Source organism: Aquarana catesbeiana, linkage group LG09, assembly GCF_042186555.1.
Source record: "Aquarana catesbeiana isolate 2022-GZ linkage group LG09, ASM4218655v1, whole genome shotgun sequence".
Lineage (NCBI taxonomy): Eukaryota > Metazoa > Chordata > Amphibia > Anura > Ranidae > Aquarana > Aquarana catesbeiana.
Genome location: NC_133332.1, coordinates 45,759,282 through 45,777,330, shown reverse-complemented (window position 1 = coordinate 45,777,330; position 18,049 = coordinate 45,759,282). Strand labels below are relative to the sequence as shown.

Here is an 18,049-nt window from a genome sequence, read left to right as displayed (position 1 = left end):
CCTTTAATCTGGCAGTGTGTGTGGCAGAGTCCTGCGTCCTCTCATCCAATAGACGGGTATATTTGGTTTTATTTTGGGCTGTTCTGACACTTGTACAAAACCCCCCAAAAAATACAACCAAAAGAAAGCTTTATTTGTGGGAAAAAAAGGACATACATTGTACTGTTTACAGCATCGCACGACTGCGCAATTGTCAGTTAAAGTAACGCAATGCTATATCGTAAAAAATGGGCTGATCGTGAAGGGGGCAGGGATTTTTTTCAGTGGGGGAATGCAGTTCCGGCACCTCCAGCACTGAAAATATGTAATGGCAAGGGGTGCTGGGGTGTGCTGGAGGGTCTGTTGTTGCTGGCTGCTGGGGGATCTATTGCCTTTGCCTTTGGGGGGAGATCTACTGTAGTGGGGGGAGGTCAGTTGTTGCTGGGGAGGTCTATTGTTGCCGGTGCAGGACCTATTGTTGCTGGTTGTGTTCTACTTTGGAGGGAGGGGTCCATTGTTGCTGGCTGCTGGATGGTCTATTGATGCTGGCTGCTGGGAGAACTATTGTTGCTGGTATGGATCTATTGGTGATGAGGTTTATTTATTGTTGCTGGGGAGGTATTTTGTTGCAGACGGGGTCCATTGTTGCAGGCGGGGTCCATTGTTGCAGGCGGGGTCCATTGTTGCAGGCGGGGTCCATTGTTGCAGGCGGGGTCCATTGTTGCAGGCGGGGTCCATTGTTGCAGGTGGGTCCATTGTTGCAGGTGGGTCCATTGTTGCTGGGGTGGATCCAATGTTGCTGGAGTATTTAATTGTGGGGGGGGCGGGTCATTTGTTGCTGGAGGGGGGTCTATTTGTTGATGACTGCAGGGATCTATTTGACTGCTTTTCTTGATATAATTTAAAAATTCCACACAAATTACTTAGTAGCACAAAATGATACTTGGTTCTGAATCCTCCAAAAGGGGCAGAACTGGGAGGCAGGTAGGGGGTGGAACCAAAGGATGGTGTTTGGAAGTGGATAGGGGGCGAAGACAAGGGGTGCAGTGCAAGGGAGGAGTACCTGCACCTATTCTTTGAGAAAAAAAGCCGGGAAGGGGGGTAAACCTTCCCAAGTTCAAGTGGTTAAGGAGAAGTGGCAGCAGGGGCTAATCTGTGTCTGACATTTATGAACACACCCAAGAAACTGCAAAGGCTCCGGGAGTAAAGTGGAGTTCCAATAAGAAAGAAAAAAATGAAAGTCAGCAGCTACAAATATTATTATTATACAGTATTTATATAGCGCCAACAGTTTACGTAGCGCTTTACAACTTGAGGGTAGACAGTACAAATACAATACAATTTGATACAGTAGGAATCAGAGGGCCCTGCTCCTTAGAGCTTACAATCTAAGAGATACTGTAGCTGCTGACTTTTAATAATCGGACACTTAGCTGTCCAGCAATGTGGGGGAACGAAGCCCCGCTCGTCTCCCCCTCCTCTCTGCTGCGCCAGCATTGTCACTGTGGGCGCCCGCACTGCGCATGCGTAAGCCGCGCTGCGCGCTGTGACTGGCCGGGCAATCATCTGGGACCTGTGACATGTCCCAGATGATTGCCTGAGAGGGAGGGGGGAGAGGTGATCTCCCTTCCTGCGCCACGGGTGCGCCAGGAGGAAGTGGGAGCTGGAACCCTCAAAAAAGAGGGTACCCGCTCCCCCACAAAAAAAATGACATGCCAAATGTGCCATGTCAGGGGGTCACCTTCCCTTAAAGCAGAATTTCCAATTTTTTGTGGAACTTCACTTTAAGTTGTTTTTGTCATCTCTAAGCCCAGCAGCTCAGTCCTGGTACCTACAACTGTAAAATCAGTCTGTATATGCAGGAAAGCATGCTTGTTATACTCACTGTGGAACTTAAGGGGTTAATCCTCTGCATTGTGCAAAAAAGGCTGTTTGATCCTGTCTTATCTGATCCTCCCCTTCTTCCACTGCCCCCCTGGACAAGTCCAGATAAGACAGATCCTTTGGAGTCAGGCTGCACATGCTCAGTTTGGTGTGTATTGCTAGAGAGTTTTTTTTTTCTTTCTTGGGAGAGTGCATGTGATCAGCACAGGGCCAATCAGCACTGTCCAGACAGAGGGTCAGGGGTCCTGCAGCATAATAGGACACTTCAGTGCAGTAGGAAAACCATAGCTCCCAACTGTCCCTGATTTTGAGGGACTGTCCCTGATTTGGAGAAATGTCCCTCTGTCCCTCTTTCCTCCTCATTTGTCCCTCATTTTGGTCTGATCTATATAGTTGTATATAAAATGCACTTTTTATCCATCAAAAAGTGTTTCCCAGTGCTAAACCTTTCATCTTTTGGGGACCAGTAACACTAATACAGTGACCAGTGCTAAAAACATGCACTCACTTTACCATATATCCCAACTGTCCCTGATTTGGAACAAAGACCCTCTGGTCCCTCCTCATTTGTCCCTCATTTTGGTCTGATCTCTATAGTTGTATATAAAATCACTTTTTATCTTTCAAAAAGTGTTTTCCAGTGCTAAACCATTTATCTAATTTCTAAATTGCTGTATTTGTAAATTCCAAAAGCCAATATAAAGGAATAGTGGTGGTAAAAAAAAGCCCTTGTGGGTTTAACCAATCTTGTTTTTTTTGTACAATTCTCCCTAAAGAGGGGCGTGGCAAGGGGGCGTGTCCTATGCCTACATACTTTTGCCGATAGGTGTCCCTCATTCCCATTTCAAAAAGTTGGGAGGTATGGGAAAACTCCTCCTACAAGCTTTAATCAGACACTGATAGAAGTCACAAAACTGCTCTAAGTGCTGATGAGGAAAGGTATTTAGCAGTTTATATTTACTAAAATAATTGCATCTCCATGTTCTGTGTACTGTGGGAGACCAGATATAGTGAATGCAGGGTCCTGGGTTTAATAACACTTTAACCCTGACTGATGCCGAGCAAAGATGGTGCCATCCTGGAGAGAAAAGCAGCTGAAGACACTATTGAGGGGCACTGGGATCTCTATGAGAGGTAATAAATACCTGTGCATGTTACACTTACACATTACATAGCATGCATGCTCTTAAAATGAAAAAAATAAAATGTCTGATGTTAGGTTTTGCAAGGAATGCTGAAAATCTTGGTGTTTTTCTGGGTGATTTTGCACGGGTCCTGGTTGTGTGGCAGGGACAGGAGATTGTGTACCTTCTACGGGAACAGGCAGAGATGAAAGTCGCCGGCAGCATGTACAGGGAATAGCGCAGCCCGGGCAGGAGAGGGCAGTGACGCAGCTGCCGCTGGCGCTGACAGTATGATTAAAGGTTTGTATTAAAGCTTTGTTACCTGTGCTAAGCGGGAGGAAGGATTATAAAGGCGGAATGTTCTTAGGAAGCGGCGATAGAATATAGAATTCTCCCCGGGGGGGGGGAGGGGGGAGCGATAGAAGCAAAACGTGACGGAGGCAGAGCTCATAAAGCACAATTGCTGACAACCAAAGAATCATTTCCAGGGCTGCCTTGTGGCTTCCTTAATGAATCCCAACTAATTACATGCGATCGTCTCCCAGATTTCTCACATAATCATCCCTCAAATTGTTTTTTTTCTTTATGGGATTTTTAAAGAGAACTTTTTTCATTTTTCATTAGCTATACAAATATAAACCGATCGTTTTGTTAGGACCTCATTCCCGTTTGCAGTGCTACAGGAAGACTCACAAATAGCGGGGCGTCTCCAGGGGCGGACTGATAACTCATGGGGCCCCCCGGGCAATAGGAGATTATGGGGCCCCCAGGCAATCAGAGATTATGGGGCCACTAGGTATACACACACAGTATACAATTACACAGTATACACAGACAGATGTAAAAAAAAACACAGATTTACACATACTATCCCTGGTTTTACTGAGGCTGGCAACCCTGATGGGGCCCCCTAGTGGCCCAGGGCCCTCGGGCAGTGCCCGAGTGGCTCAATGGTCAGTCTGCCCCTGGGCGTCTCTGCAGCGTGCCAGTGTAGACGTGGCGCACCTTGTGGTGCCATTTGTTGTTAATGACACCCCAAACCCACAATGAGGGAGCATTGTTTGCATGCGTTTTTTGCGCATGCAAAAACACGCATTTGAAATATGCGTGAGGCTCGAAATTCAAGAAGGGGGTCAGGAGCTTCTTTTGGTGCATAGGGCGGCCCAAAGGACTGATGCAACCAAAAACGCATATGATGTCATGCTACATACACTATATTAACAAAAGTATTGGGACGTTTGCCTTTACCTGCACATGAACTTTAACCACTAACCCCCACAAATAGAGCTTTCTGTTGCTGGTATTTGATCACCTCTTGGTGTTTTATTTTTTGTTAAAAAAATTAAAAAAGACCGATCAAAAAAATTTAAAAAATACAAACCGTTTTATATTTTGTTAATACATTTTGAAAACAGGTAATTTTTCTCCTTCATTGATGTACGCTGATGAGGCTGCACCGATAGGCACCAATAAGGCGGCACTAATAGGTGGCACTGGTGGGCACTGATGAAGTGGCACTGGTGTTCACTGCTGGGTGGCACGGAAGGGCTTTGATAGATGGCACTGAAGGGCATTAATAGGTGGCACTGATAGCTGGCACTGATGGGTGGCAGTGATGGTCACTGATAGGCACTGGTAGGTGACACTGATAGGCAGCACTGCTAGGTGGCACTTGTGGGCACTGATAGGTGGCACTGATTGCTGGCACTTACTACTGTGGGCACTGATTTGTGGCACTGGCAGGCGGTACTTGTGGGCACATATGAGGCAGCTTCGCCTCTTCCTCTTCGGGACTGATGTCCCTTCAAACAGAAGCCGGCGATCTGCTTTTTTTCTACTCACATGAGAGAAGAAAAAAAAAAAAGATTACCGATCTTCTGTTTACATCACGTGATCAGCTGTCATTGGCTGACAGCTGATCACGTGGTAAGGGGACGGGATCTGTGATCACCCGAGTCTCATTGACTTGGGTGATCACAGTGCGCGCCGCGCGCCCCCTTCGGGGGGCGTGCCCAGCTTTGAAAGGGGAGGACGTCAATAGACGTCCTCCCAGCAAAGTAGATAGATGCTGTAGCTGTCATTCGGCTATAGCGCGGATCTGAACAAGTTAATGGCATCCCAGTCTTAGTCTGCATGGTTCAATACTGAGTTGGCCCACCCTTTCCAGCTATATCAGCTTCAACTCTTCTGGGAAGGCTGTCCACAAGGTTTAGGAGTGTGTCTATGGGAATGTTTGACCATTCTTCCAGAAGTGTATTTGTGAGGTCAGGCACTGATGTTGGACGAGAAGGCCTGGCTCGCAGTCTCCACTCTAATTCAACCCAAAGGTGTTCTATTGGGTTGAGGTCAGGACTCTGTGCAGGCCAGTCAAGTTCCTCCACCCCAAACTCGCTCATCCATGTCTTTATGGACCTTGCTTTGTGCACTGGTCCAAATCATTTGGTGGAGGGGGGATTATGGTGTGGGGTTGTTTTTCAGGGGTTGGGTTTGGCCCCTTAGTTCCAGTGAAGGGAACTTTTAAGGCGTCGGCATACCAAGACATTTTGGACAATTTCATGCTCCCAACTTTGTGGGAACAGTTTGGTGGTGGCCCCTTCTTGTTTAGACATGACTGCGCACCAGTACACAAAGCAAGGTCCATAAAGACATGGATGAACGAGTTTGGGGTGGAGGAACTTGACTGGCCTGCACAGAGTCCTGACCTCAACCCAATAGAACACATTTGGGATGAATTAGAGTGGAGACTGCAAGCCAGGCCTTCTCGTCCACATCAGTGCCTGACCTCACTAATGCACTTCTGGTAGAATGGTCAGACATTTCTATAGACACACTCCTAAACCTTGTGGACAGCCTTCCTAGAGGAGTTGAAGCTGTTATAGCTGCAAAGGGTGGGCCAACGTAATATTGATCTCTACGGAGTAAGGCTGGGATCCCATTAAAGTCCATGTGCGTGTAAAGGCAGGTGTTCCAATACTTTTGGTAATATAGTGTAAGTGTCAATGCAGACTTAAAGCTCTACTCAGGGCATATTTTTTTTTCCCCCCATGCAATGGGGCTGTGCCTGCACCTGCAAGGGTTAACTGCTCGTTTTTGTGTAGGGCTTCAGAAAGCCGAGATCTACTCGCCTAATCCTCCGATCCTCCAAGTGCAAGACCGGTCCTTGCTGCTCCTGCCCCCCCCCCCCCCCCCCCTGCAGTCTAGGGGTCTTGTGCAGTGGAATTGTCCTGACATCATCACGTCCATAGACCGGATCTGGACATGAAGATGTGAAGGACAGTCCACCGCTGGACATGGGGGTGCACCGTTTTCTGGAGGATCAAAGAATCGGGTGAATATAGGCTCTGTGTTCACCTCTAGACAAAACAAGCAGTTACAAATAAATATTTACACTCACCGGCCACTTTATTAGGTATAATTTGCTAGTACCGGGTTGGACCCCCTTTTGCCTTCAGAACTGCCCTAATTCTTCATGGCATAGGTTCAACAAGGTGTTGGAAACGTTCCTCAGAGATTTTGGTCCATATTGACATGATATCATCGCACAGTTGCTGCAGATTTTTCGGCTCCACATCCATGATGCAAATCTCCCGTTCCACCACATCCCAAAGGTGCTCCATTGGATGATATCTGGTGAGTGTGGAGACCGTTGGAGTACAGAGACCTCATTGTCCAGTGGTGAGATGATTTGATCTTTGTGACATGGTCCATTATCCTGCTGGAAGGAGCCATCAGAAGATGGGGACACTGTAGTCATAAAGGGATGGACATGGTCAGTGATAATACTCAGGTAGGCCGTGGTGTTTAACCACTTCAGCCCCGGAAGGTTTTACCCCCTTCCTGACCAGAGCACTTTTTACAATTCGGCACTGCGTCGTTTTAACTGGTAATTGCGCGGTCATGCATTGCTATACCCAAACTAAATTTGCGTCCTTTTTTCCCCACAAATAGAGGTTTTTTTTGTGGTATTTTATCACCTCTGCGGTTTTTATTTTTTTGCGCTATACACAAAAAAAGAGCGTCAATTTTAAAATATTTTGCTAATTAGTAATTTTTCTTCATAAATTTTGGCCAAAATTTATACTGCTACATATCTTTGGTAAAAATAACCCAAATCGGTGTATATTATTTGTCCTTTGTGAAAGTTATAGAGTCCACAAGCTATGGTGCCAATCTCTGAAAACTGGTCACACCTGAAGTACTAATGGCCTATCTCATTTCTTGAGACCCGAACAAGCCAGGAAAGTACAAATACCCCCCAAATGACCCCTTTTTGGAAAGTCGACATTCCAAGGTATTTAGTAAGAAGCATTGTGAGTTTTTTGAAGTTGTAATTTTTTCCCACAATTTTTTGCAAAATCAAGATTTTTTTTTCTTTTTTTTTTTCACAAAATTGTTATATTAGAAGGTTATTTCTCACACACAGCATATGCATATCACAAATTACACCCCAAAACACATTCTGCTATTCTGCCTGAGTATGGCAATACCACATGTGTGAGACTTTTACACACCGTGGCCACATACAGAGGCCCAACATGCAGGGAGCACCATCAGGCGTTCTTGGAGCATAAATTACACATATTCTTGACTACCTCTTACACTTTTGAAGGCCCTGGAGCACCAGAACAATGGAAAAGCCCCAAAAATGACCCCATTTTGGAAAGAAAACAAACCAACGTATAATCTATGAGGCATATCGAGTCTTTTGAACATGTCATTTTTTTTTTACAAGTTTCTGGAAAATGTGTAAAGAAAATGAAAACGCATTTTTTTTTTACACAAAGTTGTCCATTTATACAATATTTCTAACACATAACATGTACATACCAAAAATTACACCCCAAAATAGATTCTTCTACTCCTCCTGAGTACAGAGATACCACATGTGTGAGACTTTTACACAGCATGGCCACATAGAGGCCCAACATGCAAGGGAGCACCATCAGGTGTTCTAGGGGCATAAATGTCAAATCTAATTTGACTATCTATTACACTTTTGTGAGGCACTGTAGTGGCATGGATGTGAACTGATGTGGCATGGATGAGCATGAATGGGGATGGATGAGCCGTGGATGGGGATGGCTGAGTATGAATGGGATGACGGAGCATGAATGCGTACGGCTGAGTACGGCTGGGTACGGCTGAATGCGGATGGGATGGCTGGGTACGGATGAGATGGCTGGGTATTGCTGAGTAAGGAATGGGGGTGGATGGGATAGATAGATGGATGAGTATTGCTGAGTATGGATGGATGGATGGATGAGCATGGATGAGTATTGCTGAGTATGGATGGATGGATGGATGAGCATGGATGAGTATTGCTGAGGATGGATGGATGAGCATGGATGAGTATTGCTGAGTATGGATGGATAGATAAGCATGGATGAGTATTGCTGAGTATGGAATGGGGGTGGATGGGATAGATGGATGGATGAGTATTGCTGAGTATGGATGGATGGATAAGCATGGATGAGTATTGCTGAGTATGGATGGCTGGCTGAGTATGGATGGATTCTGGGAGGACATAAATGTATGCCCTCCCAGAGTTATCTAGCCGTGCTGTATCCGTCATTCGGCTATAGCACGGTCGTTAAGTTGTTAGACTATTTTCTATGCTGCCAACTGATTTAAGCTCAGCAACTCTTCAGCAAAGATCATACATACCTCCCAACTTTTTGAGATGGGAATGAGGGACACCTATCAGCAAAAGTATGCAGGCATAGAACACACCCCTGGCCACGCCCCCTTAAAGGAGAATTGTACAAAAAAAAAAAACAAGATTGGTTAAATCCACAAGGGCTTTTTTTTTACCACTACTATTCCTTTATATTGGCTTTTGAAATTTACAAATGCAGCAATTTAGAGATCAGATGAAAGGGTTATTGCTGGAAAAAACTTTGATAGATAAAAAGTGCATCTCATATACATCTATATAGATCAGACCCAAAATGAGGGACACATGAGGAGCAATGAGGGACAAAGGGACATTGCTCGAAATCAGGGACAGTTGTGAGCTATGAAGATGCAAAACTCCATGCGGTATATATAGCCACTTGCTGGAGATTCTCCATAGCTATATATGGAATGCAATCAGAATATGAAACAGCAAAATGTAAAATTTGTGACATAAGCGTCTAAAATGACTTTTGGAAAATTGTGGACTTGCCTAAAATATATCATGGCTTCCTTTTAAAGTCAGCATCTGCCTTGAAGGATATTTTCATGTAGGTCCCTGCCCTCCCCTCCCCCCTCTCCTAAGCAACAGAGACCTCTTCTTTTCTCCTGTAACATTACAGGTCACTTTGTTTTTCCAGAGCTGAGATCCAAGATGGAGTCCAACGTCACTTCCTGCGGGAGTAGGGTACCCTCCGCAATCACATATTGGCTGTTGATTGGCAGGGAGGATTATCAACAGTGACAATGCTCATAACATCTCCTCAGCATGTGTGGTGATGCATAGCTCCCAACTGTCCCTGATTTGGAGCAATGTCCCTCTGTCATTCCTCCTCATTTTGGTCTGATCAATATAGATGTATAATGCACTTTTTATCTATCGAAAAGTATTTTCCAGCACTAAACCTTTCATCTGATTTCTAAATTGCTGTATTTGTAAATTCCAAAAGCCAATATAAAGGAATAGTAGTGGTTAAAAAAGCACTTGTGAGTTTAACCAATCTTGTTTTTTGTACAATTCTCCTTTAAGGGGGCGTGGCAAGGGGCGTGTCCTATGCCTGCATACTTTTGCTGATAGATGTCCCTCATTCCCATCTCAAAAAGTTGGGAGGTATGGTGATGCAATACTGTGCGGCTGCTGAGGGTGACTACTTCGCAGTGAATTTACTCAAGGCCCTACAGCGTTGTCACCCACCTTGAGAAAGACTGAAGAGCTTTTTATTTTTAATATATAATATATTTAACATTATATAAAGCCCAACTCCAGGAATGGAGACAAATCTACCCTTACAGTGCCCCCCCCCCACGCACACACAAACTGCAAAGGTAAATGCTTGTTATGTCTAATGCCCTTGTTCACACCACAACGTGCAGATTATTTCTGCGCAGGAATCTGCAGCGTGTATGCAGTTTTCTGCATGGAAAAAAAAACTGGCGTGACATCAACACTGTGGTGTGAACAGGGAACATAAAAGACACGCATGAAAACTGATGTCAACTTGTGTCTCTGCAAGTAAAATCTGCAGATTTTTTCCATCAGTTTATATGCACGTACACTATATTACCAAAAGTATTGGGACACCAGCTTTTACAAGAACTGTAATGACATCCCAGTCTTAGTCCGTAGGGTTCAATATCGAGTTGGCCCACCCATCACGTGATCAGCTGTCATCTGTGATCACCCGAGCCTCATTGACTTTGGTGATCACAGCGCGCGCCGTGCACCCCCTTCAGGGAGCGTGGCCAGCTTTGAAAGGGGAGGACGTCAATAGACGTACTCCTGGCAAAGTAGATCCGCGCTGAAGCTGTCATTTGGCTATAGCGCGGATCTGAACAAGTTAATGGCATCCCAGTCTTAGTCCGTAGGGTTCAATATTGAGTTGGCCCAACCTTTGCAGCTATAACAGCTTCAACTCTTCTGGGAAGGCTGTCCACAAGGTTTAGGAGTGTGTCTATGGGAATGTTTGACCATTCTTCCAGAAGAGCACTTGTGAGGTCAGGCACTGATGTTGGACGAGAAGGACTGGCTCGCAGTCCCCACTCTAATTCATCCCAAAGGTGATCTATCAGGTTGAGGTCAGGAATCTGTGCAGGCCAGTCAAGTTCCTCCACCCCAAACTCACTCATATCTTTATGGACCTTGCTTTGTGCACTGGTGCGCAGTCATGTTGGAACAGGAAGGGGCCATCCCCAAACTGTTCCCACAAAGTTGGGAGCATGAAATTGTCCAAAATGTGATGTGCTGACGCCTTAAGAGTTCCCTTCACTGGAACTAAGGGGCCAAGCCCAACCCCTGAAAAACAACCCCACATCATAATCCCCCTCCACCAAATGATTTGGACCAGTACACAAAGCAAGGTCCATAAAGACATGGATGAGCGTGTTTGGGGTGGAGAACCTGACTGGCCTGTAGTCCTGACATCAACCCGATAGAACACCTTTGGGCTGAATTAGAGTGGAGACTGCAAGCCAGGCCTTCTCATCCACATCAGTGCCTGACCTCACAAATGCGCTTCTGGAAGAATGGTCAAACATTCCCATAGACACACTCCTAAACCTTGTGGACAGCCTTCCCAGAAGAGTTGAAGCTGTTATAGCTGCAGAGGTTGGGCCAACTCAATATTGAAGACTAAGACTGGGATTCCATTAAAGTTCATGTGCGTATAAAGGCAGGCGTCCCAATACTATTGGTAATATCGTGTATGGCGTGAACAAAGCGTAAAGGGTAGAGGAACAGGATAACTTACTCTATCTCCACTCCAACCAGCTGCAGTGCTGTCCTCTTCTCCCCGAAGCTCCAGTCTGTGAGCGGTCCCTCAGCATCATCACGTACAATGAAGGACTAATACCCCTGCATTGTACCTGGTGGGGCAAGCGTGTAGGTGAGGTGTAGTGGCAATAATTCACACAGTCAGGTTCAAAGGAAAACTTGTATTGAAATAGTAAAGCAACATTTCACAACAAACCCGGTGGGAAGGCTGCCCAACCAGGTGCACTCAAGGTTTCCAGTAATATGTATCTACCGGGCGTCTCTAAAGAGAGCAAAAATGCGGCTTGGCTGTCTTGTGCCCAAGCAGGATGATGTCCTAAGGAGTTGCGAACCTACTCTTTCCCTCCTTGTCAGGAACCTTTCCCTACCCTAACAGACAAATGCAAATTGGTAGAGTAGGGACAGGTCAGAACTCTACCTCCCTGCTCGCCCCTGGCCTTCGGATAGAGGGCCAATCACAGCAGCCCTTTACCATGTGATCAGCTGTGTCCAATCACAGTATAAACAGGATTTGCCGGTTATCAGCATTCCTCTCCTCCCGCTGACAGCAGGTGAAAAGAGGAGAGCCGATAAGTGGCAATACACACAGAGGACATCTACACTGATATCATCAGTGCCCTAATTATCAGTGCCCATCAGTGCTGCCTCTCAGTGCCCATCAATGCTGCCTTTCAATGCCCATTAGTAATGCCTGTCAGTGCTGTCTTTCAATGCATATCAGTGATGCCTGTCAGTGCCCATTAGTGCCACCTATCAATGGCGCCTATTAGTGCCCATTAGTGCTGCCTCATCAGTGCCCATCAGTGCCACCTCATCAATGCCCCTTAGTGCAGCTTACCAGTGCCCATCAGTGCCACCTCATCAATGCCCCTTAGTGCAGCTTACCAGTGCCCATCAGTGCCGCCTCATCAATGCCCATCAGTGCAGCCTCATCGGCGCCGCCTCATCAATGCCCATCAGTGCAGCCTCATCAGTGCCGCCTCATCAATGCCCATCAGTGACGCCTCATCAATGCCTATCAGTGCAGCCTCATCAGCACACATCAGTGAAGGAGAAAAATGACTTATTTGCAAAATGTTATAACAGAATCTAAGAAAAACTTTTTTTTTCTTCAAATGTTTGGTATTTTTTTGTTTGTTTACCAAAAAATGTCATTCAAAGTGCGACAGCAGTGGAAGCTGGAAATTGGCTTGGGCAGGAAGGGGGTGGAAGTGCCCAGTAGGCAAGTGGTTAAATAGGCTCTGCCTGACCCAAGATGGCTGCCAGAGTCACACAGGGTGACATCATCCAACTGGATTGCTTTTCCAGTGACTTAGGAAGCCGTAGAGGAACTGTGTTCCTCGTGACTTCCTCTCCAGCTACAGGGCCGCTGCGGATGAGTGCCACTTGCAGTGGAGAAAGTAGACTGCACCTGCCTGCAAGTGTGTGACGTTGGGCGTGGGTGGCTTAGAGAGGAGGCTTCATGGGACCGGGTCGTACCATGGTGGGACCATGCTGAAGTGGGGCATAATGTAAGTATTTCTCCTTCTGGCACCCCTAGACGTAATGAGCATTTAACCCCGGGAAGGAGAGGATTTGATTTTGTTTGTATGTTTGTAAGTGTTTGTACACACTCTTAACAATACATTTCTAATTTGCTTCCTTTTGTCCTTGTAAATATACAACCAATAGTATTTTATCAAATCTATTCCATAAGTGCAAAAATTATAATAAGCTGGTCATCCAGCCAGAGATCCTGTGAGCTGATAACTTCCTACACTCTCTGCCTCTAGACTGTTATCAGTTAGCATTGTTTCCTGCTAACTCCGTGGACTTCAACGATCTGATTATCTTACGATCGCTTCGAAAGTGGTATTTTTGGTACGATTTTCTGATCCTGTGTACGAGGCTTAAAGCCTGAACTTCCCGAGCCCATAACAGATCGAGAAGTATGGAGCCTGAGCAGGAAGAAAAACAAGAGAGAGAGAGAAGTTTCAGCGCATGCTTTAACCTCTTAAGGACCGAGCCTCTTTCTGAGATTTGTTGTTTACAAGTTAAAAACAGGTTTTCTTTGCTAGAAAATTACTTAGAACCCCAAACATTATATATATTTTTTTCGAACACCCTAGAGAATAAAATGGCGGTCGTTGCAATACCTTCTGTCACACTGTATTTGCGCAGCGGTCTTACAAGTTCACTTTTTTTGGAAAAAATACACTTTTTTGAATTAAAAAATAAGACAACAGTAAAGTTAGGCCAATTTTTTTTTTTAAATGTGAAAGATAATGTTACGCCGAGTAAATTGATATCCAACATGTCACGCTTCAAAATTGCACCCACTCGTGGAATGGTGACAAACTTTTACCCTTAAAAATCTCCAGGCGGCGTTAAAAAAATTGTACAGGTTGCATGTTTTGAGTTACAGAGGAGGTATAGGGCTAGAATTATTGCTCTCACTCTACCGATCGCGGCAATACCTCACATGTGTGGTTTGAATACCGTTTTCATATGTGGGCGCTACTCACGTATTTGCTTTTGCATGCGAGCTCGGCGTGACGGGGCGCGTTTAAAAATGTAATTTTCTTATTTATTTTACCTTTTATTTTTCATTTTTACACTGTTCTTTTAAAAGAAAAATGTGTCACTTTTATTCCTATTACAAGGAATGTAAACATCCCTTGTAGAAAAAAAGCATGGCAGGACCTCTTAAATATGAGATCTGGGATCAAAAAGACCTCAAATCTCATATTTACACTAAAATGCAATAAAAAATGTTGTCATTTGAAAAAAAAATGTCCCTTTAAGAGCTATGGGTAGAAGTGACATTTTGACGTCGCTTCCGCCCTGCAGTGATATGGAGACGGGTGGGGGCCATCTTCCCCTCACTCGTCTCCATACCCAGGAAAGAGAAGCATCCGATCGCCTCCGCCGCTACCGACGGCTCCAATAAGGGGCGGAGGGTGGCAGAGGGCACTGGAGCGCGGCGGGAGGGGACCCCTCTCCCGCCTCCGATAAAAGTGATCTTGCGGCGAATCTACCGCAGAGACCACTATTATCGGAAACCGGACCGCACGCTGAAGAAGATGATACCGGGGTTATGGCAGCTAGATGCTGCCATAACAAAGATATCCTTCTTCAAAGTGCGGACGTATATCGGCATGCGGTGGTCCGGAAGTGGTTAAAACACCTCCCCTTGTTATGGAGAAGAAAGGGAGGTGTTATGTAGTCCTGACAAAGTGTTATGTAGTCCTAATGCACTCCCTGTCCTAGGGTGACAATTCTGCTTAGTACGGTTGTCACCTTAGGACAGGAAGTTAGTTAATGGCAGGATCACCAGGTTAACCACTTCCCTTGTTGACATCATATGACGTCGGGGACTTGAAGTGGCTATATCTGAATGATGCCTACAACTGCAAGTATCATACAGATATCATTTTTTTACAGTAGGCGATTCCCTGCAATGTAAAAGCCATCATAGCGACTGCTTCTCCGGTCTCGCCCTTGGATAGTGGAGTCGGAGAATTAATCCAATGGTAATTTACCATAGAGCTGATCTCATCTCTATGACCCTCGGAGGCCAGAAGCGATGTCATGAGGTCACTTCCGGTGCCGGCAGATGTAAACACTGCCGTTTTTTGCTGGAAATGTTTTTTTTTATCTCAGGCTTTCCAGCATAGAGGAGAGATGTGGGGATTTATAGACCCCAGATCTCACTGTAAAGAGGACCTGTCATGCCCTATTCCTATTACAAGCTATGTTTATAATCCTTGTAATAAGGATAAAAGTGATAAAAAATTAAAGGGGAAGTGTAAAAATAAAATAAACAATAAAAAAAAAAAATTTTTTTATTAAAGTGCCCTGTGTGCTCGCACGCATAAGTGGATGCATACGTAAGTCGCGCCCCCATATGTTAACGATATTCAAACCCCACATGTGCGGTATCGCTGCCATCGCTAGAGCGAGAGCAATAATTCTAGTACTAGACCTCCTCTGTAACTCTAAACAGATAACCTGTATAAATGTTTAAAGCGTTGCCTATGGAGATTTTTACGTACCGAAGCTTGGTGCCGTCCCACAAGTGTGCGCAATTTTAAAGCGTGACATGTTAGGTATCTATTTACTTGGAGTAACATCATCTTTCACATTATACAAAAAAAAAATGGGGAAAATATTGTGTTTTTTTTTTAATTCATGAAAGTGTTTTTTGTTTTTTTTCTAAAAAAAAACACGTTTGAAAAATTGCTGCCCAAATATGGTGTGACATAAAAAATTGCAATAACTGCCATTTTATTCTCTAGGGTCTCTGCTAAAATATATATATATATATATATATATATATATATATATATATATATATATATATATATATATATATATATATATATAATATTTGGGGGTTCTGAGTAATTTTCTATCAAAAAAAAAAAAATACATGTAGGAAAGAAGTGTCAGAATTGCCATGGGTGGCAAGTGGTTAAAAAAAAAAATAACTGTGAAAAACAAAAATGAATGCAGCCACCACATCTAAGGACTGGTAAGCTGCAATACTATTAATTTTTGTTTATGGGTGGTGTTTTGTGTACTTCATATATTATTATGATATAAAAAAAAAAAAACAGCATCTGTAGGATGATAAGTCACATTTTCCTTTAAATCTAAATAATTTTCTATCTTTCTAATTTGTAACATTTCCAGTTATTTGTCCCTTGAACCTTCCCGCAGGATGGCGTTTCTATCAAGGGCAGGAGCATTGGCATCCGCCCGTCCTGTGTCATTATTCCACCATCTCTCTGACTGGTAAATACACAAGTGCCCAGTTGGGATTTAAATCCGTATCTGGACCCCCCCACCCCCCTGGGGAGAATCCAATTGATGCCTTCCTTAGAAATGTTGACATCATCTTTAAGGCTAGTCTATTGTTTTGACAAATGACCTTTAAGAGGAGATCAAAAAGAGAGAAAAGCCAGCAGGACAGCGATGACATAAAAAAAATAAAAATAAAAAGATGAAAAAAATAAAATAAAAAGGAATAAAAAAATAAAAAAGGAGAGAAGGAGGAGGGAAGAGAAGTGGAAACGGAGGTGGAGGAGAGAGGAACAGTGGGGGGGAAATACAGAAAAGGGGAATTAGAGAAAAAAGAGGAGGAATCACAGAGGAAAGAAGAGCGAGGGGGAGAACCAGAGAGGAGGAGGAGGAGGGGAGGGCGACTCACAGACAGGCTGCTATTGCTGCTGCAGGAGGAATTGGTGCAGGATCAGGAGAGAGCAAGCCACCGAGGGGGGGAGACTGACAGGGGGCGAGGAGAGATCCCCGTATCCCGACAAATCCATCTGAGGACCCCCCAAAAAAAAAAAACCAGCACACCTCCCCCCCCTCCAGAGATATGTCCAGCGAGAAGACAGGTGAGAGAGTGATCAGAATACAGATGCGCTCATGGACCGAGCAAAAAAAAAAAAAAAATGGGGAGGGGATATTAAGAGCGATTCCAAATGTTCTTCTCCAGAAAATCACGCACCTGTGTTCCGCTCGCCCTATAATAAATGATAACGTATCTTGTCTGTGTGTCTCGTGTTGTGTTGGTGGTCCATCACCATCCTCATCTTCGTCATCATCGTCATCCTCATTGACATATAGGTGCTGGTCAGATGCAAGGAGAAGAAGAAAGAATGGGGGGGCTGTGTGTGAGTGTGTGACTGGCACCCCTAGATGTCAGCCTGTGCTAGGCCGGGTACACTGTGGGCACCTCTGTGTGTATCAGTATGTGTCCAAATACAGATGTCACCATATGCCACCTATGTATTCATACATGTCCAATGTCACCTATGTATTTATACATGTACAATGTCACAGTGTGTCACCTATAAATTCATACATGTCTAATGTCACTGGGTGTTACCTATGTATTAATACATTCCCAGTGTCACTGGGTGTCACCTATGTATTCATACATGTCCATGTCACCTATGTATTCATACATTTCCAGTGTCGCTGGGTGTCACCTATGTGTTCATACATGTCCAATGTCACTGGGTGTTACCTATGTATTCATACATGTCCAATGTCACCGCATGTCACCTATAAATTCATACATGTTTAATGTCACCTATATATTGATTTCCAGTATATTGATGTCCAGTGTCACATACATGTACATGTCACCATGTGCCACTTCTGTATTTTTATATGTACAATGTCCCCCTGACAAGTACGGTAGTTTAAAATACTGTGAACCTATATATATATCTATATCTATATATATATATAGATATAGATATATATATATATATATATGTGTGTGTACAGTATGTATAGAGTATATGTGTTGAGTGTCTATATATAGAGTACTGTGGTTGTCCCTGTCACTTCTTGTGTGTTCTGACCTGTTATTGCCCCAGGAGGTTGTAATCTGCAGCTCTGTGTGACAGCGTCCTCTCCTCTCTCACCCTATCTGTGTCCGCTTCACTTTCTCTCTCTCTTTCTCTTCCTCTCTCTTTCTTTCTGTCACTCACATTCACTGTGTCCTTCTCTCTCTATCTCTCTCCTTCTATCTCTATCTTACACTTCTCTCTCGGGTGTGCTCTCTCTCTCCATCTCTCATTTCCTTTCTTTCTTTCTTTCTTTCTTTCTTTCTTTCTTTCTT

At 44.4% G+C, this 18,049-nt stretch overlaps 1 protein-coding gene across 3 annotated transcripts in view; it reads left to right on the top strand.

Annotated features, from left to right (window-relative positions):
- The first annotated feature begins 2,858 nt into the window (after window positions 1-2,858).
- The window catches only part of PRRT1 (proline rich transmembrane protein 1), a 76,996-nt gene continuing 61,805 nt past the window's right edge, over window positions 2,859-18,049 (top strand). The window contains exon 1 of one of the 3 annotated variants that reach the window (XM_073598415.1): window positions 2,859-2,997. In XM_073598415.1, the coding sequence (XP_073454516.1) occupies window positions 2,931-2,997 (67 nt within the window). In that variant the 5' untranslated portion in view covers window positions 2,859-2,930. Of the gene's footprint in view, window positions 2,998-3,262; window positions 3,288-16,445; window positions 16,812-18,049 lie in introns of those variants that run through there. The other 2 variants (XM_073598416.1, XM_073598417.1) reach the window with 2 other exon arrangements.